Below are 25908 nucleotides of genomic sequence, written 5' to 3' on the forward strand. Positions count from 1 at the left end.
ACTCGCCATTTCCCTCACACCACCCAGTCTGGAGGGGCCTTTTTGTGCTAGGACAGCTGCCTGCCTATAATTTTTGCACTTTTATTTTAAAGCAATAAAGGACACATTCACACACTTTATCCTTAGCTTTGTCTGGTCTTTCTCCGATAATCAATAAGCACTGAAGCAAGAAGATTCAAAGCATTTAAAGAGGCCACCACATATTTTATGCTGGGGTCAGATTTTCATGAACTACAGGGTTGGCATCAGTGAGAAATCCACACCCTGCTCCAAGACCACAGAGCTGACTTTGCTGACATAATTTCTGCAGGTCTACTTTTCAGTTTCTGGTCCAAACATGCACACACTGTTCAAAGTGGCTATTTGTCTCTAAGGCTGAAGTAAACAGGTTAGTCACAGTTTAACAATAAAGAAAGGAAACATCAATCTGGAGAAAGAGAACACATAAGTTTGTGCATCTATGTGCCATGAAAAGGAAAGGGGGCAGATCTGACATAGGGTTAAGTCTGTTAAGCAACGTAAACACTAACACAGCTTTCTCATATAATACATTCAAAAATTGCACATATATCCATAGGAGGAGGAGGAGGAGGAGCAGCAGCAGCAGCAGCAGCATGGGCTCAACACAAGAGCTGTCCACATTTCAAAAACCATCCCCAATTGTGGGAATTAAATACTGGGCTGCAGTTCCATCAGTTCAGAGCTACTCAAACAAGTCCCACCAATACTTTGCAGAGAGATCAGGTGCAGGACTGTACTGTAATGCATCCACAGGAAAAGGTCAGTGTGTCAGGGAAGGAGCGCAAACATTTCTACAGGCCGCTGGACCTGTTTAACCTTTCCTTAGTAGGCAGCAATTCCTTCTGAGCTAATGATGCTTAAACAGCTAAAATGTTCAAAAACTAGATACTGGCAGTAGTTGGATAGCCAGATTCTACATAAACTAGAACTGCTAAACGTAACTGTTATATGATAGCTGCACAACATCTTTTGCCCCAAAGAGAACCACACCTGTAGAAAACTCATCTCTATTTACATAGCTTATTTGTTACATAAAGATGAGCTCTGAGCAACTTTATACCCTGCTTCCTTGTTGCTTTGCAAAGAAGACATGGAAGCCTAGCATTTTTATCCTTGGTTTTGGGGTAAAACACCAGCCTGATAGCGAAGGGGAATAGCTGCTCCTAATACATATTTGCTTCAAACCGTCCCTTTGCTCTTGGCACTGCTCTGTTAACATTATAATTAACAGACGATCAATAATCTTTTTGTGCTGGCAAAAAGAGAAAAACACATCTGCTGCTGCTATTGGAAATATTCTAGACTGATACATCAGAGTTCAGGGTTAAGAAGACAAAGGCACGAAAAAGCAACACACAAGAAAGGTAAACTTGCACCTGGAACTCTGTGGGGGGGGAGGGGAAGCAGTGCAGGCAGGAAATCTGAATGGGAAAATGACCTGTAAGGAGAAGGGATGAGCCCATCTTCCCTGGCACACTTCCACTCAAAATCACTAGTTTGTGTTTTTATTTTTTGGGGGGGCTTTCCATGTAATGTGTCCTTTGACCCCAGCAAGAATAAAAGAAACAGGGAAACTTGTTCAGTCTGCAGCTGACTGTAAGTCACTCAGTGGCCACCTATTGTAGTCCAGGGTTGTCTCATGGGGAAGGAACAATCAAATAAAAGACTGCATCTGCAGGAAGTATGACTGCTATGGCCAAGTCACCCCTGAGATGGAGCCGGGATGACCATGTCTTTGTGAAGAGTGGTGTACCTTCTGGTGGCTCATTCACAGCTGACTCAATTATGTTTGCAGTTGCTGCCATTTGCAGCACTCACTCCACACTCTTACACCTCTAAACAGCAATGCAATAAATAGTGGTTTCCTTAATAAATTTACACACCTCCTTGTCCAAACAAACCACCCGCTAAACTAGGCTTCAGACCTCTTCCTGGCACCTATGACAGGAAACAGAGCTTCCTGGCAAGATAAGTTTGCTCACTATTGGTGACCTTGAGTTCTAGGTTAGAATTTTAAAACTTGCACATAGATGAGGCTGGGGATGAAGAGAGGATTGTGGTGCATCCAAGTGAAAGCAGCGGCTACAAACTAATGTTGCTGCATGATTTTCACTATGCGGCTGAGGGAGTCCGTAGTGGCAAAAGCCAGATACTGGCAACAAAGCCAGTCTTCAAGGCTGACTTTGCATTCCCTGTCCAAAGACTTCTCAGCAAACTTGATCATCATCAGCGTCCGTTTGATGTCCAGCCAGTTTTGGAGCACAGTATCTCTTTGTGCTGGTCTGGAAGAGGCATTGAGAGTCTGAAACAAATCATCCCGGGGACCCCACAGCAAACACTGAAGGACTCCCTTGGCCTCAGATATAAGGATCCTCTCTGAAGGATTAGGGTTTAGCAGGCAGTTAGCAAGCTGCTGAAGCCCCAGGGAATAAAGGGAACGGCAAGGGATACTGGGCAGGTCAGCACAAGTATACTCTTTCTCCTTCAGCTCTGGATTTTCATCAAAGGGATTGCGCAGGTGTAACATTTCATAGATGAGGATGCCGGTTTGGAACTCATCACATTTCTTATACTGTGTTGCTGTGATGATCTCTGGGGCAAGGCGGGACTGGTCTCTTAGGACTTCGGGGTCCACCAGGTGGCTCTTTTGTTTTGCTTGAGAGAAATTGCTCACTATAAGCCTGGCAGGGCAAGCAGCACTGGGAGAGGGCTCCACACTCTCATCGTTCAGAAGGCTTCCCCCTGCCCTACAGTCTACCAGCAAAAGGTTCTCCAAACGCAGATCACAATGAGTGATGTGATACGGTTTCAGGTGTTCTAGACCAGAACACAACTGTAAGAGGAGGAGGCATACCTGCCTTTCATACAAGTCTGGGCTGCTGGCATGGCGGTCTGAGGACTCCAGCACAAAATCTGCCATGGTTAGGTAGGGAACCTCTCGAGTGATGACTACAACTCTGTTGCGCTGCTTGCTTGTGGCTCCTGGCAAATTTGAGCTGTCTTTCTGTGAAACATCCACAGTGTTCTTCTGCCTGTCATCTTCCTGCTCTTCCTCCTCCTCTTCTGGTGAATGAAGATCTTCCCATGGAAGCAGACGAACAGGCACATCAGCTAGGAAATGGCCACAGTCCTGCTGGATGTTGAAGTGGATGGCCAAGCTCTGGCGGATGGCCAGGCTGTGGTAATACTGTTGCGATTCTTTAGCTTTGCTCTTACAGATCTGAAGGGATGAAAGAAAAATAGATCAATTGTCACCCTTGACTACACCCTCCCATTCCAGATACAGAGCAAGGGGAAGAGCATTCCTGGAATGCCTCGTATTCTGATCTCAGAAAACTCATTTTGTAATCTGGAATGTTACTATTCCCCCTTACAATGCAATTTTATGAGTTTTATATTTGCTTGTTGTCATTCACAGGGACTCTAGGACTGGCTTGACCACTCAAAATGAAGGGTTTTAGAATTGCTGTCTGTTTATCAGATATTTTGATCATTTTAATAGATTGTATCCAGTGTTACTCAAACTCACAGTAGAGCACTGAAATGAACAGGGTGGTATCCAAGTAAATTCCACTCAAGTAAGCTATACATCCATTCATTTCAATGGGTCTGCCCCAAGCATGGCTCAGCTTCGATGCAAATTCATGGTTCAGCTTTGAGTAAGAACTTAGTTGATACTGCAACCAGCTTTTTATTTTAATGGGGCGGACACCCATGAGAGGTGGTGGACTCTCCTTCCTTGGAGGTTTTTAAGCAGAGTTTGGCTGGCCACCTGTCATGGATGCTTTAGTTGAGATGCCTGCATTGTAAGGGCTTGGATTAGATGACACCAGGGTCCCTTCCAACTCCAAGATTCTATGATATGCATTTTGGCTCCTTCTTGAGCCTAGGCAAACTATCCTGGGGTAAAACCTCTCATTCAGAAGTTAACTGTCTATATAATCCTTCAAAGCACAGGTGCAGAAGTGGTAAAATTGGTCGCCTATATTCTCTCTGTATCTGAAAATAGGGCACCATTAATTGAAACAGCTACCGTTTAGTTATTCTTGCATCCATAGGGAATTTCTGTCATCACAATTGATTAACTGATGCGGAGAATGGGTTGTCAGAGGATGGACTGTCTAGGTAATAAAGGAAATATCTTACAGCACCCCTATCGTTTGCATTCCAACACCCCCTCATCATTATAGGATGCAGATTATAAAGTTTATGACAAACTGTCAGGGGACCCTGGGTGGGGAGCGAGTTCGCCCAGGAACAGGAACTAAGGGGACCAGCTGAGCAAGAGGAGGGCTGGCTGGAGCGCGAGCCAAAAGGCGGTGCAAGAGCTCTGAGTGAGGCGGAGGGGTCTAGGGATGCTACTGATGCGCGTGTGGGAGAGGAAGTGTCCAAAGGCACTGCAGCAGGGGAGGTATCAGAAGTTGGGGAATCGAGGAGGCTGTTTAGCAGTTCAGGGGAGGGGTCTGGCCCCGCTCCCTCTCCTGAGGTCCGTAAATGGGGAAAGCGTCAGGAACAAAGAAGGAAACGAGGCGGGCCAAGGTTGTTTTGCTCGCGTAGATCGAGACGTGCACCAGTTCCGGATTCTAACTCAGAATAGGCAGTCATGTCTTTCTGAACTCTGAACTGTACATGGAACCAAATATTATGGAACATTTATATGGTACATTCCTTTCTGTATGACTGGCAACTGCTGAACCTTACATGGTGGTGGTTGGCTTGAACAGAGATTTGGGGCTCAACTACATATCTGCTTGTCCCATGATTTCTAGGCATGGTCCGAGAGGTTCATCTTTGGTCCCGCTGCCTTTCCCAGGAAAACCTGCTGTATACTGCTGAATTAGAACAAGGGTAAATCGGGTTTTCTGTGGATTGATACTTGTTCTGAATCAGCAGTAAACTACAGATTTCCCTGGGGTAAGCAAGTGATACAAAAGAAAAACCTATTGGAACCATGCCTAGAAATCACGGGACAAATGGAAGTGTGGATGAGCCCACAGATAAGAAACTGTATTGGGTCATATGATCTCCCCTGGCGCCAATAGTCATCTTAGGCTGCTGTCCAGTTCAGAACATTTTGGTGCACTAGGCTTTGGTATACAGTGATACCTCGGTTTACGACAACGACCTGTTCCGGGGAGCCGGTTGCTCCCCGAGTTCGTCGCTTGCCGAAGGCATGCTTCTGCGCATGCGCAAAGCGCCGATAGAGCGCTTTTGTGCATGTGCGTGCTGCACAGATTGCTTCTGCGCATCCGCGCGGGCAGATGTAAATACTTCTGGATCGCTCGTCGTAAATGGAGGCGGTTGCAAACCGAAGTTCCACTGTACTTACCCCCACCCCACCCTTACTTGAAAAAGGCACCAGGCAAGGGTGCCCACTCTTCCCCCTACTTTTTATAACAGTCCTGGAGATCTTGCTGAATATGATAAGGAATAATGAGGAAGTGAAAGGTATAGGAGTGGGATCCAAACAGTATAAATTAAAAGCCTTCGCTGTTGATTTAGTATTAACTTTACAAGAACTGGAGACTAGTGCAGTTAAAGCACTGGAAATAATACAGGAGTTCGGACAGCTTGCAGGTTTTAAATTGAATAAAATGAAAACCAATGTATTGGGGAAAAATATGACACCAGAAGAAATAAGAAATTGCAGGAAGCCACAGGTTTGATGTTTGTAAAAAAGGTGAAATATCTGGGAGTAAATATGACTGCCAAGAATCAGAGTTTATTTAAAAATAATTATGATAAATTATGGAATGAAATTAGGAGAGATTTGGATATATGGACAAATTTAAAGTTATCTTTGATGGGCCGAATATCTGTGATAAAGATGAATGTACTGCTAAAAATGTTGTTTTTGTTTCAGGTTTTACCTATTGTTGATCATTTGGGTTGTTTTAAGGAATGGCAAAGGGTGTTATCAAGATTCATCTGGCAAGGGAAAAAAACAAGAATTAAATATAAATTACTAACGGATGCTAAAAATAGAGGAGGTTTCTCATTGCCAGATTTGAAGATATATTTTGAGGCAGCAGCCTTTTGCTGGTTGAAAGAATGGTTTTTATTGGAAAACACTGATGTTTTAGATTTGGAAGGTTTTGACAATGCTTTTGGTTGGCATGCATATTTGTGGTATGATAAGATAAAGGTCCACAAAGGTTTCAAATGTCATATAATTAGAAAATCATTGTATAATATGTGGTGTAGATATAAGGATTTGCTAGAAAGGAGAACATTTCACCTTTAGAGGCTAAGCCCCCCCCAAAAACAATTAAATATGGAAACTAAGTGGGTAAAGTATAAAGATATATTGGTGGAAGAAGGAGATCATTTTAAATTAAAAACATATGAACAGAAGAAGGAGATCATTTTAAATTAAAAACATATGAACAGCTAAAGAATAATGTACCGTAAATGATTGGTTGCAATATTACCAGATAAATGAAATGTTTAAAATGGATAAAAAAGTTGGTTTTCAGATTTAAAAAATCAATCAATCAATCAAAATACTTTATTTGACCGATAGAAAGAAAAACATTTCTCAATACAAATATAAAAATATAAAACTGAAGGCATCAGAGGGATACATAAATGAAGTATGACCGCACTACTGAACCTCCTACAGGTAACCCACATCAAGGCATTCGATTATACGTTTCTGACACTTAAGCGCCAGGAAGAGGAATTTAGCCACCGAGAAGGTTGTTTTCCCAGTGGGCTTGTTTAGCAAATATGCTGCCTGCCGTTCTCTTAGTTGGGAACTAAAGTGAGATAAATATGGGGTTATAAGATATTGCCTTAAATCATTATAAAAGGGACAACTCAGTAAATTGTGTTCTGTGGATTCTACCTCACCCAAGGCACAATGGCACATTCTCTGACTGTATGAGACTCCTCCAAATCTTCCCCTCAAAACCGCCGAATCAAGAACATTCAGTCTGACCGCAGTAAGTAACCTGCGGTATTCCACGTAGTGGATATCTGCCAGGTAACGGGCTGGTGCAGCCTGATAGACCTGCTCCCCTAAAAACATCCCAGATTTCACGCAGGCTATGTCCTCCTGTCTGGCAATATCCCTCAATCTCTGAGCAATCACCGCTTTAGCGTGGCTATACGTCATGGACTCAATATAATGGGAGGACAGACCGCATTTCTGCACTTCCTCTACCACTTCCCCTTCCCATGGAGATTTAAAATTATCCCTCATAATCAGGGGGGGGGAGGGGCAAACCCACCGGTCTGAAACATAGTTTGAGCCATGGCCATAATTTCGCTTTCAGGGCCACATACCTAAAAGCTTGGCAGCCGGTCTCCATCTCATGATGGAGGGATCCTGAGAATGGCCCTGAGGACAGAAGGGGGGATCCTGAGAATGGCCCTGAGGAATTGTGATTGGATAGATTCCAATCTTACAAAGTCCCTACGCGAACCCAAGGCAATGCCCACCAGAAGTAGTGGGAGAACTTTCATTTTAAAGAGTTGCAGGGCAACTTCCACTGTTTGTGTCTGTTTCTAATCAAGAGAGCTGCTTTAGAAGCATTTGTGGCTATGTATCCTCTGTGTGCCAAGAAGGACCTGTTTGATCGAACTATCCGGCCCAGGTATTTGAAACAACTAACCTGCTCTAAGGGAATACCATTAATTGACCACAAATTAGGTTTTGGTCGGGCAGCAAAGACCATTATTTTGGTCTTGTCATAATTAAGATAATTAATTGGCATAATTAAGATGGAGCTCGTGTTGGGTCTCGTATTCATGAAGAGCTAGAAGCATCCTCCTTAACCAAAAATCCAAATTGGAGACGGAATAGTTAGTCTAAAACAAATAATCTCTCGAAAATGTATAATTTATTGTTGGAATGGCATTCAAAAGATGAACAAGTGAAATCTGTAATGATTGATTGGGCGAAAGATGTGGGGCATAGTATCATAATGGAGGATTGGGAAAGATTGTGGAAGAAGAATATTAAGTTTAGTGTGTGTAATGTATTAAGAGAAAATATGATGAAAATAATGTATAGATGGTATTTAACACCGGTAAAACTAGCTAAGATCTATCATACACAAGATAATAAATGTTGGAAATGTAAGAATGTGGAAGGAACCTTTTATCATATGTGGTGGGCTTGCCCCAAAGTAAAAGACTTCTGGGAAAAGATGTATAATGAAATGAAAAAAGTGTTGAAAAACACCTTTATTAAAAAAAAAACCAGAAGCCTTTCTACTTGGAATAGTTAGAGAAGAAATTCCTAAAAAAGATATTACGTTTTTTTTTGTATGCCACAACAGCAGCAAGAATTTTGATAGCTAAGAATTGGAAGATGCAACAGTGGATGATTGGCAAATGAAGATGATTGAATTCATGGAACTGGCTGAGCTGAACGGGAGACTATGTGATCAGGGAGAAGAGTCGGTGGAAGAAGATTGGAAGAAATTTAAAGTTTATATAAAAAAGAATTGTAATATTGGAAGTGTATGGTTTAGATTTGGAAGTACATAGAGGTTGTATAGGAAAAATATGTTAAGTATTTTAGGAATTAGGTATAAGTGTTAATTAAGAATAAGTGAAATGAATGTTAAGAAGATATAAAATGACTGGAATTATGATATGTAAATTACTAAAGTTGATTTACAAGGAAACACAGTAAGGGGGGACAAGAGGAAATCACAAATGTTAAGATATATGAATCATAAATGTGAGTATCTTTTTTCTTTTTCTTTTTTGTATTTTTATGTTTAATTTTTTTTCTTTTCTTTTCTTTTCTGTGTATTTTCATATTCTGTATTTTTTATTCTTATAAAATGAATACATATTATTTGAAAAAAACACACAAAACTGCTAATGTGAAAGTACTCAGCAGGAGTCATGTTGGGTTCTCCCTCCCACTGTGCACTGTTCAATAATTAGAGCCTTGCACATGTTTTGTACTGAAAACTGCCCCTATCTGGTTGCTTTTCATCCCTGAAAGTGTTGTTTACTGCAAACAGTAGTATCAGGGAAAACAAAAACCAGGTAGGCAGTGATTTTCAGCAGAAAACCTGTGCAGGGTCCCAACTGAGAGCACATTTCAGAATGGGACCCTGCGGCTAACTTTTCTTCAAATTAAAAGTGACCAGGAGAAGCACACTTGTTTAAATACCTGACTAGTATCAAATGCAATTTGGTCCTTAGGCAGTGAAATCATAGTTCTGTAAGTCCTTGCCATAAAAAGTCTGTATTTAATTGCAATCTGTAAATCTATTTTTTAAAATATATTTTTCTGTAAAATTATGTATTGTATTATTTTAATTTCTACATTGTAAACTACTTTATTATTTAATAAAATAATGTACACTTTTGAAAATAAATAGAAACAAAGTAATTTAAGTTGCTCCTCTGTATAAATAATGAAAAAGTGTAGCTACTCATATAACTAATTATAACAGCAGTTTGCTAAATAGGCAAGAATAGTTTTTTTGTTTTTTTTAAAGTCATAAGTGTAAAAAAACAAACAAAGGGGAGGCCAATAAATTCACTTTAAAGAAAGAAGGAATTTGGGGCACTAACATCCTCAGGTTTTGTTTACTCAATGCATTTCTGAAGGGTCATTGGAGGGCATTTTCCCAGGACCATCCTGGAAACATATGGAATGGAATGTATGAGAAAGGGCTTAAAGAATGATCCTAAAAATTGCTGCTCTAGCAAATAAAAGTTTATAACAGGATATACAAGCATGTAAACCCAAACATGGCTTAAGCTAATAATGAAATCCTGTTATTCTGCTGCAATTATTTTTTATTTTTTATTTATTGGATTTATATACAACCCTCCATCAGGAGATCTCAGGGTGGTTCACAGGATAAAATATAATTATTTAGGATCAGGATGAAATTACTGTTTTGAGGTTGTCGGTGTTGTTCTTTATTGTTTTAACTGTACAGTCAAACCTCGGTTTAAGTACGCTTCGGTTTGAGTACTTTCAGTTTAAGTACTCCGCGGACCTGTCTGGAACGGATTAATCCACTTTCCATTACTTTCAATGGGAAAGTTCACTTCAGGGTAAGTACGCTTCAGGTTAAGTACGGACTTCCGGAACCAATTACAGCCATACCTTGGGTTAAGTACGCTTCAGGTTGAGTACTCCGTGGACCCATCTGAAACGGATTAATTCACTTTCCATTACTTTCAATGGGAAAGTTCACTTCAGGTTAAGTACAGACTTCCAGAACCAATTGTGTACTTAAACTGAGGTACCACTGTATTGCATTTTTATATGCTGCCATAAATGTAATATTTCACTATTTAAAAATTCACTAGCTATCACAAAAGAGCATGTTTCTTTGTAACCGCTAAGCACAAAGACAGTCAATAGTAATGAAGTGCAATGGACACTAAGTAAAGTTCTGGAATTTGATTAGTGGAGCGACTATTTTTAATTATCTTCTTACCTTGACTGCATAGTTGTTGAGTGGATCTTTTGCATAAGAAGCTGGGTAGTAGACAGCATCACCAGCCTCACAACATGGCTTGTCACTGGTTAATCTGAAGTCTGACCAGCTGTCTAGCCCAAATCGAAGCTGATCTTTCTGCCCAGACATGAAAAGGTCTTCACATTTGGCAGACAGTTTCTTCAGGGAATCAGTGTGAAGGCTTCTGATTCTGCTCACCACCTCCCCTCGGTTTTCGATTCCTCTATAAAGTGCTTGTCTCTGTGGTTTCTGGACAGTCTTGCCATGTTTGCTGTGGGTAGCAGGTCTACCTGACAGAAACTCCATGCTACTGGAGCACCTGTCTTTCACACCGGTAGCAGTTAGGCTGGAAAAACCATTTGCTGCTGATGAGATTGCCAGTCCATTTTCTGGAGGCCTGTCCAAGGAATCTCCTGACTCATGGTCCATCGCCTTGAATTCGGAGCTGACAGAAGAGCAGGCACTGTTTGCTTCCCAGTTGGTGTCAATGTCATAAGTGGGATTGGCCATCACACACAGGCCACTTTCAAGGGCCTGATTCTGGTGTTCCTTTGGAAGTGGTTCCGTGTGAGCTCTTATAATGGTTTTCTTTGGCAATGGAGGTGGTGTGGGATGTAAGGTAGCCGTCATGTCTGGGTCAGATATTCCCCCAAAAGTAATGGCATCGTCCAAAGCCCCCTTGGGTTGCCGTGGTTGCTTTGGAGGTATCATAGCTGCTCTGGATTGCCCTATGTAACAACAGAAAACAGTTGTCGTATTTTTTTTTAACTTAGAAAGATACATATGCACATGATATTTTCATTGACAGAATGAAGAGGAGCATGAGTATTTCAGTTTAAGGCTGGACAGGAAGTAATTCTTTAGTGGGAAGACTAAAACTTCAGAACCTAAACCAGTATCACTATAACAGAGAATATACAGAGAGACTGCAATTATTTGTTAGATGTTAGTCATTGTTTTGAAGACCTAAATAAAAATCTGTATTTATAAAAACATAGTTGGAATACAGTATAGAAGGAAAATGTTGTTATCTTCAGTTAGAACTATGTTCAGTTGAACATTTGAAGCCCCATAGCATTGTAGCATTGTAGAACAGAGGGATCTTCTAAAAAGTGCAATGACCGAGACTTCCTTAAACCTTTCACATCTCTTTCTACATATATTCATTTAGCACCTATCAAACATGTTCTTAAAGTTGTCTACATTTTTATGGTATAACTATTGCTGAGGTCATTACAAATGGGTTTCAAATAAAATTTAACTCAGAGTACGTAGAACATTTAAAAATTAAATCTTTACTTCAAATGTTTGGGAGGCACAAAAAAGTTAAGCAACAATATTTATTTTTATGAGTTCTGAACACATAAATGTCTGTTCATTCCCATAAGAACATTAAACCATTGCATATTCTCATAACCAGTTTCTCAAGTGAGCATGAAAAACTCAGACAACACATAAAGAAAAAGCAATATATTTCTGTGCTGATGCAAGGTGCTTACCTAAGTTACTATATGTAGCGCTGCAGGCACTCCCATCAGAAGAATCTGACATTTCCTCCCTTTCCTCTTGTCCTTGTGGTATTTTGGGAGGGGACAGTGGAAGAAGGGGCCCATCACTGCCACTGTCCTGCTTTTCAATTGCAGATCTTGGAACCCGAGGGGAACCATCAGGCACTTGACTAAAACAAAAGCAAAAGTTCCAAATGGACACCAGCAATGTAAATTCTTTAGAGGACTGCAGTCTCAGTTTTACTGAACTGACTCATGGTGCCGCAAAAAGCTGCTGTTTTGCTTTTTTCAGAGTTTCTAGCTTAAAAGCTCCTGAATATTCAAAGATGTAGCCATGTTCACTACCACATTAATGGTAGATAGTATTTAATAGTATACAGTATATTGCTACCATTAACCAGTAAAAAAAAGAAAAGAAAGGTTAGGCCCAGTATTTAACACTGGAGAGGTAAGCATTAAAAACTCCATAAAATGCATCCTATCACTCAAGGAGAAAAGATAAAGCAGTTTCAGATTTCAGTCAAGAAAACTGAAAACACTGACTCATTGTCATTTAGCACATCTGTAGTATTCAGCACAATGTATTAAACTAAACTAATCATGCAAAACAATAACATCATTTATTCCAATCAGAGAAAGGCTGCAATCTTATTTAAAAATCTATATATACCAATGGTTCTAAATTATTGTCCAAAACAGTGCAAAACAGGACATGGAAGTATACAGGGTTTATGCTGTATCTATGTGAAGGAAGGATTTCCCATATGAGAACTGGAAGGCAAGATTTTATCGTTAGAGAGGGGTCAATGTCAACATAAAATTGCAGCCTAAAAATGGTTGATCAAAGCACAAAATGCAGCTCACAAGCAATAAACAAATTAGGGCAACCAGTGTTTACATATTACTGAAACCACCTGTACATGCTGGCATAAATAATCCTCAACAGTTAGCAAACCTAGACAGAAAAGTGTTCCCCAAAAATTGTCATGTTACTGAGCCTTTCATTACTGATGTCTGTTTTATTAACATGCAAAAACCAGTGTAAACCACAACATATTAAGTGCAAAACAGTGTACAGCAAAGGGTTAGTCTATGTAATTCCACACATTAGGACACATTCAAAAATCAAATCTGAGAAGTTGTAAATTCACTTTGGGAACTACAGTCATACCTCGACATCCGAACGACTCGACTTCCAAAGGTTTCGACCTTCTTTTCACTGTGCGCCCCCCGTGCACACATTCTGCGCCTGCACAGAAGCGGCACGCAGGGTCGGCGCATGTGCAGAAGTGCAAAATTGCGCTTTGCGCATGCGCACAATGAGCACTTCAACAACCAAAGACTTCGACTTACGAAGACAGCCGCAGAACAGACTGTCTTCGTAAGTCGAGGTACCACTGTAGAGGCATGGAGAAGACAGTGCTTATCAAACCTTATTAACACCCCCCCTTTTTTTACTCACCAATAGATAGAGCTAATCTTTCAAAACAGCCTTTCTCTGATAGCTGTGCTATTTTGAAACAAGGGTTCCTATTACAGGATAGTGTCTCTGATTTTTTTTAATTGATTGGTGAAGTAGAGAACAGGCTCCTTTCTAGCCCCCCAGATATGTGAATTTTTTCTACGTATACTTTTGAGAAACATGCTGCCAAAGTAAATCAACAACTAGTAAGGAAGAAAATTTAAAAAAGAAAGAAGAGGAACTCACCCGCTATATTCACTCACACAGTTCCCCATTAAAGGCAATTCTCTCAGAGCCTTCTTGAGCCTTTTAATCATGTCTCGAAACTCTGGTGAAGCATGTCTCGAAACTCTGGTGGGGTTGGGTGAGCTACAAGTTGTGCAAAGCTGTGAGCAACCAGGACTGAACTCTGCATAGGAATGATTTCACCTAGTGCACCTTGATGTTTACCTCCAGGGGATGGTCTGGGGAATGTGCCAGAACACCTCAGGAAAACCAGCAGAAGCCAAGCCAAAGCCGTGCCCTCTTAACCCTCTCCTGACTACAGCACACAGCTTACATTGTTTCAGAATGGTTTTTTTGGCCAAGTCACTGAACAAGCTGACAAAGTCCCAAGAGTAGTCGCTATCTCCTTGGCAAAAAGAATACATATGAACCTGCTTTTAAAACATGGTCACAAAAACTAAACAGGGGCACACATCAGTTTTAGAACTGCAATCATGAGGCAACAGTCTTGACGGAAGGAGGAATCATCTTCCATTCCCTGGTCAAAGTTGTTTAAAAAGGGGGGGGGTTCTGGGAGAGCCTCTGTTGGTAATGTACAGAACGTGAGATTTTCAATTCACCACTCAGCTATATATACTATACCCTCCATATCTCAAACTAACATACCTAGTCCAACCCTCTGGCATGCCTGGTGTGTGTGTGGGGGGGGGGAGAGAGAAATTATGGTTCAAGCCCCACATTGGGCAAAAGATTCCTGCATTGCAGGGGGTTGGACTAAATGATCCTGGTGGTCCCTTCCAACTCCAATTCTATGCATATTACCTTGAGCTCCTAAGACAAAAGTTAGCATAAAGATGCAGCAAACAAACACACAAACAAACAAACAAATCCTACTACAAATCCTGATCGAATCTGGACTGGCCTCCCTGCAAGGGCCAATACAAGCATCCCAACACCCACTGAAGTAAAGGAATATCAATCCCAAGATAGGAACACAGGAAGCTGCTTTAGCTACAGGGGTGGGGGTGGGGGCTAGCCAGGTTTCTTTGCCCCAGGTAAAGCCTCCAGAGGGCTGCCAGTGTGTGTGTACATTTTAAAATCCACCTAGAGATGCCAGAAATTGAACCTAGGCTCTTTGCATGCAAAGCTGGAAAGTGGGAAGCAGCAGGGACTGAAGAAGGAATGAAGAGCCTCCTCTTTCTTTCTTCCAAAGACAAAAAAACAAATAAAACCCACAATTCTTTATTATTTTCCAGCAACTCAGGACCAACTGTCCAGAACAACAAAGTTTAAGGGCCTCTCATTTATATTCTCTTTCAAATTATAAGAAATGTCAATCTCTCACTAGAAGTAGCAAAGACCTGTATCTACTCAACCTAAACTCAACATAAGACAATGGCAATTTCTGATTCAGGCACAAGAATCAAGAATCTAGTGAAGAGGCTAGAGTTCCAAACAGAGGAATGAAGTTTTACTGGTGATATAAATTTTACTCAAAGCTTTAATCTCTTAGCAATTAGAGAAATATGACAACATTTTGAAACATATTTACTTAGAATCCTAGAACTGTAGAGTTGGAAGGGACCAAAAGGGTCATCTAGTCCAATCCCCTGGAATGCAAGAATCTTTTGCCCAACATTGGGCTCGAACCTACAACCCTGAGATTAACAGTCTCATTATCTACTGACTGAGCTATCCCTTCTGGTAGCATAACATTTATCTTTCCCCACCCCCTGCTTCTTCATCTAGTTTCTTACAGGTGACAAGTAGGTCTGTGGATGGACTCCTTCAATGAAGTCTAACCTTAAAAAATCTGATCCTGCCAAGATATACAAGAAACTGGATAAAACCTGAGAAACAGCCCAACCTCAAAGTTCCACTGCCTCCACAAAAATGCAGCATGATGCATATCCCCTTTATATATAAACAAACATGCACACCCCCTTTATATAATCCACCATCACAATGATAGGCAATATCTTCAATTTATTGCTGGCCAAGTCTCTCTCTCTCTCTCTCTCTCTCTCTCTCTCTCTCTCTCTCTCTCTCTCTCTCTCTCTCTCTCTCTCTCTCTCTCTCTCTCTCTCATAAATCTTTATTATATTTGTGTGAGTTAATACTTTGTGATAACTTGAAAAGTTATGCTGGCCAAGTCTCTTATGGCCACATGAAAAAATTCAGAAGGCTATGAATCGCTCAAAGTCCATCTTGAGAAAGACATATTCTGTGCCCAATGTTGATGTACATTTTAAAGTTACTATCATAAACCCTAAGCCTTGGATCAAGTGGTAAGTAAGAGCAAGCGTTTTACAGTGAATACAGTATTGGTTGTGGACTCAATACTTGGATTCAAACTTTTGTTCATCATTCATGATGAGCTTATTGAACAGCCTTGAGAAAATACCTCTCTGTTAATGTAACTATCTCACAGGGTTCCTGTTAGGACAAAAAGGAATAACATCACACCCCCCACCATTATCTCTATAGAAATAGGAGAGATACCTTGATGCTTGTTGGCTATTCCTCCTGAAACCATGTATGCAAGAGAAGCACTGATTGACTGAGAGGAGGGGAAGGTAGTTAGTTCAGACCTCAAATGCTCAATCTTCCTAGAAATAGCAGTAAAGAAAAGGTTCTTGGTGCAGAACTTAGATTATTGTGTCATCAACAACCGACAGACTTCTCTCTTCATTTGCATGTTTGAAAGTGACAAGACAAGGCTTCAATGAAGACTTCAGAATGCTGAATGGCAAAACTTCTGCCTGCCAGAGTCCTAAATACATAAGGCAGTTGCAGGGGTGACAAAAGAAAAAAGCAGATGCCAAAGAAGAGGTGGGGATAGGACCTTTGCTTTATTGCATTTGTTGCCAAACTTGCTACCCCAACTGAGGTGCTAGCTGGAGGGAAGGGCACTTGCTGGGTGCATGTTTACTACCCTTGCTCCTTCTTAGGCAGTTTTCCAGTCATCCGTACTCTCTCCCTTCCCACATCCTACAAGATCATGAGATCTACTGAGAGTTTGGGCAGGCATTCCCATTGTCAAGTCCTGCAGGAGAAATCCCCCCCCCCCAATACCAGGGCCACATCATATCAAGATTGTATGCGATGGGCCCAATCACTGACCCAGTTACCATTTTCCTTCCTACATTCCACCTCAAACTAGCTGACGGTGACTTGATAAACCACAACCAATGTTCTATCCTGATCTAGAGTGCTTTCCCCCAAATCTGCTACAATGTACAAAAGTTGTGTGACAATTGTTGCAGGTTTCTAAACAGACTAAGCAAAAGGATTTCCAGAAGGTAGAAAGCTTTAAAAGGTCTTTTACCGTCTCAGTACTGCATCACTCCAGCCACCCCTGGTCCCAAGTCAAGGACTCTTTTACTATCTGCCTGCTAAATTCTAAATTTTCTAGTTCTTGTGCAAAGAGCCAGAATACCTCTGACAAAAGGAAAAATGCATTGAGTCAAGGTCACGAGGTATCTATCACAGGGAGCAACTGTGTGCTGTCCCTCAAAATGAGTTGCTAATTGGTTCAGTTTAGAGGGCATCAATGTTATCTTTTCTCAAACACCTGACAGAGCTGCATAAAATGAGTAAAATAAAAAAATTCCTTCAGTAGCACCTTAAAGACCAACTAAGTTTATATTTTGGTATGAGCTTTCGTGTGCATGCACACTTATAGTGTGCATGCACACGAAAGCTCATACCAAAATATAAACTTAGTTGGTCTTTAAGGTGCTACTGAAGGAATTTTTTTATTTTGCTTCGACTCAGACCAACACGGCTACCTACCTGTAAATAAAATGAGTAATCAGTGAATTCTGGCTTGGTGGCTCCAAACTGTTAGGAAGTTTTTGATGGGGGGGGGGGCAAGCTGGCTGGTGGTGGCTCTCACATCATCTTTTGTTAGAATTCTAGCAGCTTGATGGAAACTTTGTAATATAACTAATGCTAAGCACAGCATGCATTTTGATATTTAATTATTCTAGATTAGGAGTAGCCAATGTAGCAGTTTACATTTGTTGTTGGATTACAGTTCCTTTCATTCTTGACCACTGGCCATGCAGGGTGAGACTGATGGGTTTGTAGTCCAAAACCAGCAGAAGGCACCAGTTACCTACCCTTATTCCAGATCTTAAGTGGGATGGCATTTTCTTTAAAGTTAACCCATTTAACCTCCATTTGTTTCTCCAACCCTCCAACCTTCACGACTCTCTGTTTTATCAAATTCTAAAAGCAACAGATATAATTAAGAATATGCACCAATTTATTATGTTTCTCCCCGCCCCCATATGGGTTTGAGGGATACCCAAACAATAATAAAGTAAGTAATAACTTTAAAATAACTATGTAGGGCTGGATTTCCCCTAAATTTTACTTATGTAACTCTTAGTCAAAATGGTTTCCAAATATGCCTTGACCATGTGGTATAAAAACTTTCTATATTGTTTACCTGCAGAAACTAACACATGAATGTAAAGTGACCAAGGGCTCTGCTACACCACAATATTTTGCAGCCATATGGGAGCCTTGGTTGTTTTTTTTTTTACTTATATTAACATTCACATCTTGTTCCAGGTAAGTACAATATCATTTGGAATAATTATTGAACTTCTTTGGCCCGTTGTTTTCTTCTCATGACCTCTGAATGTTTTCTTTCTTTGCTGTCCCACTAGTGTTAGTTGTATGTGTAGTTTTGCTTCTTAATGAATTTGTGTTCTATGTTTTTGAGCTAATCAGTAAGATTGAATAGAAGAGAGCCACGTAAAACACTTCATTTAGGATTGCTCTTTATTGCTATATTTTTTGTTGATTTTTTTTAAAAAAATGGCTATCAAACCTCGAAAGTCACCTTTTCCCATGTCCTCCCCTCCTGTATGTTTGCAACAAGAACTTGAAAGCTTTGAATCTCCTTAAAGTAACAGGTCTAATTAAGCCATATGGATTACATAGGCACAGATTTTGCTTAAAACAGGATGGCAAATCCTAAATCACAGTCTAAAACAGAACATGAACATCTAAATCTGCATTTTGTCTCCCCAAAATATAAACATGATTAAAAGGGCACTTTGGGGTATGTGTGTCGATTCTGAGTTCATGCAAAGGAAGGATTCAAGAGAGATGCAGGGAATTTCTCTTGCAATTGCTCAGAGGAGGGTAGTTGCAAAAACCCTTGAGAAGAAAATAATACCGTATTTTTCGCACCATAAGGCACACCTGACCATAAGGTGCACCTAGTTTTTAGAGGAGGAAAACAAGGAAAAAAATACCCTGAATGAAACAGTGGATGTATGATTTTTTGTGGTTCATACTGTGGCCTGAGGATCCATGTGCTTTTACCTCCCACCCCCCCACCCCCAGGCAGCCTCTTTTATCTCTAGCGTCTCTTATCTCACTCCCAATCCTTGCCGATCAGCTGCTCAGCTTTTGGCTAGACTCCAAGGGCTGGCATTGAAGGGGCGGGGTTGAGAGAAAAGTGACAGGAATGTTTGAACGTTTCAGCTGATATTGCAGCTACAGAACAGAAGCAAAAAAAGGGGGGTGAATGAAAGAACAATGCTCAAGAATGTGAAGGGTAGGTTTATGTTGTAGCAGAGCAGAAAGAAGACCTGATTCAAGCTCCAGTTCCGACATGTGAGGAGAAGGGGGAGGGGGACAAGCAAAGTCTCTCTCTCTCTCTCTCTTTCTCTCTCTCTCTCTGTGCGTGTGTGTGTAGCAAAGGGGGACAGAGAGATAAAGGATGCAATGAGGATGGGGGGGGGAGAGAAGAAAAGGAGGACCAGTTTGATGAGGGAAACACCGTGGGGGGGGGAGTGTGGAAATCCTAAAAGGAATTTGGGGGGAGCAGGGTGGGGTGGAGAGAATCGCAGTGCATGGAGAGGGGAAGAAAAGAACAATAGTCCGTGGCCGAAGAAGACACAGAAAGAAAGAGAGAGAGAAGCATGGGGAAAGTGGAGGGGGACAGGGAAGAGAGAGGAAAATAAAAGAGAAAAGCCACAATCAGGTTTGGATGGCAGCAAGGGAGCAATGAAGGAGCCGAATGAAACGGAGGGTGTGTGTGGACGAGAAAGCCTTCAATGACTGGGAGTTGTGTGTCTGTGTGTGAGTGAAAAGAGGATAGAAAAGCAAGTCAGCCTTTCCAGCAGGGAAACTGTGGAAGGGGAAAGAAAGAGGGAGGGGAACACTCGACCACCCTCCTACCACTCTTTCCTGGGGGGGGGGGAGATGAACCCCACCCCCATCCCTTACACACCCCGCTGAGGGGGCGCCCCTCTCCCTGCGAGGGCGGGAAGTGCCCTGAGGCGAAAGTATGCGGGATTGAGGTGACGTCCGTCTGCTGGCTTGCCCTCCTGCGTGCCTAACCTGTGGGGAGCAGTGAGGCAGCGGCAGCAGCGGCCAGCAGGAGGAGGGCGAGGGCGGCATGAGGGCCCCGCAGCGCGGCGAGGGCAAAGGCGAGCCGAGGGGCGGCGAGGAGGAGGAGGGCCTCTCCCGCTCACACACCCCCTGGCACTGCTGGTCCCAAGCAGGAGAGGGGGCAGTTTCCCTTGCTTGCTCGCTCTTTGCTGGACAAGAGGTGCTGTGCCTCGCCGGTGGGGCGGCTGAGGGAGAAGCGGACGGCGGCAACTGAGACTCTGCGGAAGGGGGCGGGGAGCCTCGTTGTGCACCGGGTGGGGGCAGCGAGCAGGGAGGAGTGAGGAGGGACGGGCGGAAGTCATGGCTTTGGCGGCGGAGGCATCCCTCAGCTCCCGACTGCAGTGGCAGCCAAGGGATCCTGCTGTGCTGGAGCCATGCCATTCGCTCCATAAGATGCTCTGACTTTTTCTCTTCCTTTTTAGGAGGGAAAAATTGTGTCTTATTTGAATCCCTGCTTGAGCTCCCGTTGCTCGGTCCCAGCTCCTGCCAACCTAGCAGTTCGAAAGCATGTCAAAGTGCAAGTATATAAATAGGTACCACTACAGGGGGAAGGTAAACGGTGTTTCCATGTGCTGCTCTGGTACGCCAGAAGCGGCTTTGTCATGCTGGCCACATGACCTGGAAGCTTTACGCTGGCTCCCTCAGCTAATAACGCAAGATGAGCGCCGCAACCCCAGGAGTCGGTCACGATTGGACCTAATGGTCAGGGGTCCCGTTACCTTTACCTTAAAGGTAAAGGTAAAGGGGACCCTGACCATCAGGTCCAGTCGTGTCCGACTGGGGTTGCGGCGCTCATCTCGCTCTACAGGCCGAGGGAGCCAGCGTTTGTCCGCAGACAGCTTCCGGGTCATGTGGCCAGCATGACAAAGCTGCTTCTGGCGAACCAGAGCAGCACACGGAAACGCCGTTTACCTTCCCACCGGAGCGGTCCCTATTTATCTACTTGCACTTTGATGTGCTTTCGAACTGCTATGTTGGCAGGAGCTGGGACCGAGCAACGGGAGCTCACCCCGTTGCAGGGATTCAAACCGCCGACCTTCTGATCAGGAAGCCCTAGACTCTGTGGTTTAACCCACAGCGCCACCTGGGTCCCACCTTTACCTTACTGTCCTTCAATGAAACAGAAAGAGCGCATGGGGGAGACAGAAGCAGAACTATGGTAATTCGCCTTGAATACTATAGGCTCAAATACTCAATTTGCAGAGCACTACAGAATGTTAAAAACCTAAAATATGGAAATATTTTAGGATATCACTGAAATATTCCAGGATATCAGCCTGGCCACAGCTCTCCACCCTTACACATCAGCAATAAAAGAAGTGGGCACAGTATATCGATGGGGCTTCCTTTTTAAGTTGATAGTCCAGCACAAAGGCAGAACATGGGTTGTGGGTGATAACCAACAGCCTGACAACATGCTAAAAGAGCTCCATCTCCAAGCAGCAGATGACACCCCCCCCCAAGCTCCCATCCTCAGCTCATGCCTGCAAGAGCACCGTCTCAAGCTGGACAATTAAGAAATGCAGGAAGAAGGAAGGCAACTAAGCAGAAAGTAAGAAATTTGTTTTGTTTTATTTCCTTATGCGTGAAAAGGATCTGGATTCTACTCTAACAAGTACAACAGTAAATGGTAAGAGCCCTTGTCCCAGGCTGGGAAGAGAAGATGTGAAGATTAGCAAGAAGCCCCTGCCTGTCCTGGTAATTGGGATCTCCATCACTCCTATGTTCCTGATGGCATGCTGGAAATCTACCCGAAGATTTGTGTACATAGCTTTCAGTTTATGTCATTTGATTTTCAAGGTAGAAGTGATGTATATGATATTTACATATTGTTTTGATGTATTCCTTTTTTATGTGGTAGACCAGTATTGTTTGTTATTGATTCTGTTTTGTTTACTCATGAATGTAATGCTATGAAAACTCAATAAAAACTGACATGATTTGCCTCACAGCTAATCAAAGTACAGTTGTGCCTTGGTTATGCAACAGCTTAGTTCCTGAACATTTTGGCTCCCGAAGACCACGAACCCGGAAGTGACTGTTCTGGTTTGTGAACTCTTTTTGGAAGCCGAATGTCTGATGGGGCTTCTGATTGGTTGCAGCTGCTTCCTGTAGCCAATCAAAAGCCGTGCTTTGGTTTCCGAACATTTTGGAAATTGAACAGACTTCTGGAACGGATTCCGTTTGACTTCCAGGGTACGACAGTATGACATAATTGTTTACATTTCACATAATCTTTTTTCCTTCCTCTAAAGTAGCAATGAATGAAAAAAAAATTGACAACTCAAAGTATAACAAATATAGCATACACAGGTAACAAAACTATATGGCAAGAATATACACCCCATCAATATAAGTGCAGTATCATGAGGTTTTTCAGTTCTGATTTTATTTTCACAGATAATAATTTCTAGAAATATGTTACTTCAAACACTAGGGGTGCAATACTATATAGATTTTCTGGGTTCATCCAACTTAGGATGGAAAATGGTCAAGCATATCTCAGTGTTTGTAATAGATCACAGGTACTGATATTTTAAGGTTAAAAATCAGTGGTCCAGTTTCTCTGATGTCTTATTTCAGTAAAACATGGACAGTAAAACAGAACAAAGAGTATTGTGGTATTATAATGATTAACAAATTTACTATGCCACAAGCTTTTGGGGACCAGAGCCTGTTGGGAGTGTTGTGGGTATCAAGGAGTTAACACTGTGTTAAGTGGAAATGCTGACTCATGCGGCATGAGTCAGCATCATGAGTGGTGGGGCATTGACGAACTGATCTATAGCCAGTTAGGATAAAGACAGTGGTATCTTGGTTCCCAAAATTAATCCGTTCCGGAAGTCTGTTCTAAAACCAAAGCATTCTAAAACCAAGGCACGCTTTCCTATAGAAAGTAATGCAAAATGGATTAATCTGTTCCAGACTTTTAAAAACAACCCCTAAAACAGCAATTTAACATGAATTGTACTATCTAACACAGGCATCGGCAACCTCCAGCCCATGGAGTATGAGCTGGATTGGGGCAGCTCAGCTGGGGAGTACGAAGCCTCTGCTTCCCAGCTGAGAGATCTTCGCCCCTACTCCTGCTTGCACAGGAGTAGGAGTTGGATCGGGGCAGCTCAGCTGGAGAGGTGCAGGCTCCGTCACTTTTCCATTGAGGAGTGTGTGGCTGTGTTCACCTCAATAGAGAAGTTTAAAGGAGCATTGTGTGGCAATGTGGAGACAGCCTGACAACTGCCTCAGCAACAGTTTAGGGGCTCTCAGATACAGCTGCTGGGCTGCCTCCAGCTTCCCCACCCCAGCAACCAGGGCTGGTGCGTCCATAAAGGCGAGCTAGGCAGCCACCTAGAGCGCCGTCATGCAGGGGGCGCTGCCAGCCTGCCCCCCGCTTTCCCTCCTCCTGCTGCTGGCTGCTGAGGCGCTTCCCTGCAATGCCCTGCAGGGGGCGCAGGGCCGCGCCGCACGACGGGGAGGCGGGGTAGAGCCCATGTACCTGAGTGTGGAGCTTACAGAGAAAGCTATGTATGACATTTGATGTGCTTAGAAAGTACCTGCCACCAAATGCATTCATCCATCCATAACGCTTAGGTAACACAGATAATCCTTACATAGTTCAGACTTCAATTGGGGCACAAGGAAAGGGGCATATGACAACTAGCTGACTACAGATGTAGTGTGCAAGTTGAATCACATGTACAAATACAAATATATACTACATATTATTATGGAATCAAGCATGGAAACATGTACCCATTTTGCAGATGGGGGCTCTGAGGCCAATAATTTATATTTCCAAGGAAACAAGCCACCACCTTAGTCCTATGGAGAATTAGGTTTGGCTAACTCTGCAAGAATTAAATTGCAACCCTCATATACTACAGGCCACCTGAATTTTTGTGGTCAAATAAAAAAGTTTGGGGAGGACTGTAGCTCAATGAGGGGAAAAGAGAGGACCCAAACAATTACCGCCCAGTCAGCCTGACATCAATACCAGGAAAGATTCTAGAGCAGATCATTAAGCAAACCTACCTAGAAAGAAACTCTGTGATCACTAAAAGTCAGCATGGGTTTCTGAAAAATAAGTCATGTCAGACTAATCTGATCTCATTTTTTGACAGAATTACAAGCCTGGTAGATGAAGGGAACGCTGTGGATGTAGCCTATCTTGATTTCAGCAAGGCCTTTGACAAGGTGCCCCATGATATTCTTGTAAAGAAGCTGGTAAAATGCGGGCTAGACAATGCTACCATTCAGTGGATTTGTAACTGGCTTACTGACTGAACCCAAAGGGTGCTCATCAATGGCTCCTCCTCATCCTGGAGAGTAGTGACTAGTGGGGTGCCACAGGTTTCTGTCTTGGGCCCAGTCTTATTCAACATCTTTATCAATGACTTAGATGATGGGCTTGAGGGCATCCTGAGCAAGTTTGCAGACGACACCAAATTGGGAGGGGTGGCTAATACCCCAGAGGACAGGATTACACTTCAAAATGACTTTAACAGATTAGACAACTGGGCCAAAGCAAACAAGATGAATTTCATAGAATCATAGAATCATAGAGTTGGAAGAGACCACAAGGGCCATCCAGTCCAACCCCCTGCCAAGCAGGAAACACCATCAAAGCATTCCTGACAGATGGCTGTCAAGCCTCTGCTTAAAGACCTCCAAAGAAGGAGACTCCACCACACTCCTTGGCAGCAAATTCCACTGCCGAACAGCTCTTACTGTCAGGAAGTTCTTCCTAATGTTTAGGTGGAATTTTCTTTCTTGTAGTTTGAATCCGTTGCTCCGTGTCCGCTTCTCTGGAGCAGCAGAAAACAACCTTTCTCCCTCCTCTATATGACATCCCTTTATATATTTGAACATGGTTATCATATCACCCCTTAACCTTCTCTTCTCCAGGCTAAACATACCCAGCTCCCTAAGCCGTTCCTCATAAGGCATCGTTTCCAGGCCTTTGACCATTTTGGTTGCCCTCTTCTGGACACGTTCCAGCTTATCAGTATCCTTCTTGAACTGTGGTGCCCAGAACTGGACACAGTACTCCAGGTGAGGTCTGACCAGAGCAGAATACAGTGGTACTATTACTTCCCTTGATCTAGATGCTATACTCCTATTGATGCAGCCCAGAATTGCATTGGCTTTTTTAGCTGCTGCATCACACTGCTGACTCATGTCAAGTTTGTGGTCTACCAAGACTCCTAGATCCTTTTCACATGTACTGCTCTCAAGCCAGGTGTCTCCCATCCTGTATTTGTGCCTTTCATTTTTTTTGCCCAAGTGTAGTACTTTACATTTCTCCTTGTTAAAATTCATCTTGTTTGCTTTGGCCCAGTTGTCTAATCTGTTAAGGTCATTCTGAAGTGTGATCCTGTCCTCTGGGGTGTTAGCCACCCCTCCCAATTTGGTGTCATCTTAATGTAAAGTACTACACTTGGGCAAAATATATACAGTATATGAAAGGCACAAATACAGGATGGGTGACACCTGGCTTGAGAGCAGTACATGTGAAAAGGATCTAGGAGTCTTGGTAGACCACAAACTTAACATGAGTCAGCAGTGTGATGCAGCAGCTAAAAAAGCCAATGCAATTCTGGGCTGCATCAATAGGAGTATAGCATCTAGATCAAGGGAAGTAATAGTACCACTGTATTCTGCTCTGGTCAGACCTCACCTGGAGTACTGTGTCCAGTTCAAATATATGAAAGGATGTCATATGGAGGAGGGAGAAAGATTGTTTTCTGCTGCTCCAGAGAAGTGGACATGGAGCAATGGATTCAAACTTCAAGAAAGAAGATTCCACCTAAACATTAGGAAGAACTTCCTG

At 42.6% G+C, this 25908-nt stretch overlaps 1 protein-coding gene across 3 annotated transcripts in view; it reads right to left on the reverse strand.

Moving 5' to 3' along the window:
- Window positions 1-428: 428 nt before the first annotated feature.
- The window catches only part of PEAK1 (pseudopodium enriched atypical kinase 1), a 70287-nt gene continuing 44807 nt past the window's right edge, over window positions 429-25908 (reverse strand). For 2 of the 3 annotated variants that reach the window (XM_035112189.2, XM_035112191.2), the window contains 3 exons: window positions 11966-12144; window positions 10446-11194; window positions 429-3241 (listed from right to left, as the gene is read on the reverse strand). In XM_035112189.2, the coding sequence (XP_034968080.2) occupies window positions 2111-3241; window positions 10446-11194; window positions 11966-12144 (2059 nt within the window). In that variant the 3' untranslated portion in view covers window positions 429-2110. Of the gene's footprint in view, window positions 3242-10445; window positions 11195-11965; window positions 12145-13682; window positions 13806-25908 lie in introns of all 3 variants that reach the window. The other variant, XM_035112193.2, reaches the window with a different exon arrangement.

Source organism: Zootoca vivipara, chromosome 9 (genome assembly GCF_963506605.1).
Source record: "Zootoca vivipara chromosome 9, rZooViv1.1, whole genome shotgun sequence".
In the NCBI taxonomy this organism is placed as follows: Eukaryota; Metazoa; Chordata; class Lepidosauria; order Squamata; family Lacertidae; genus Zootoca; species Zootoca vivipara.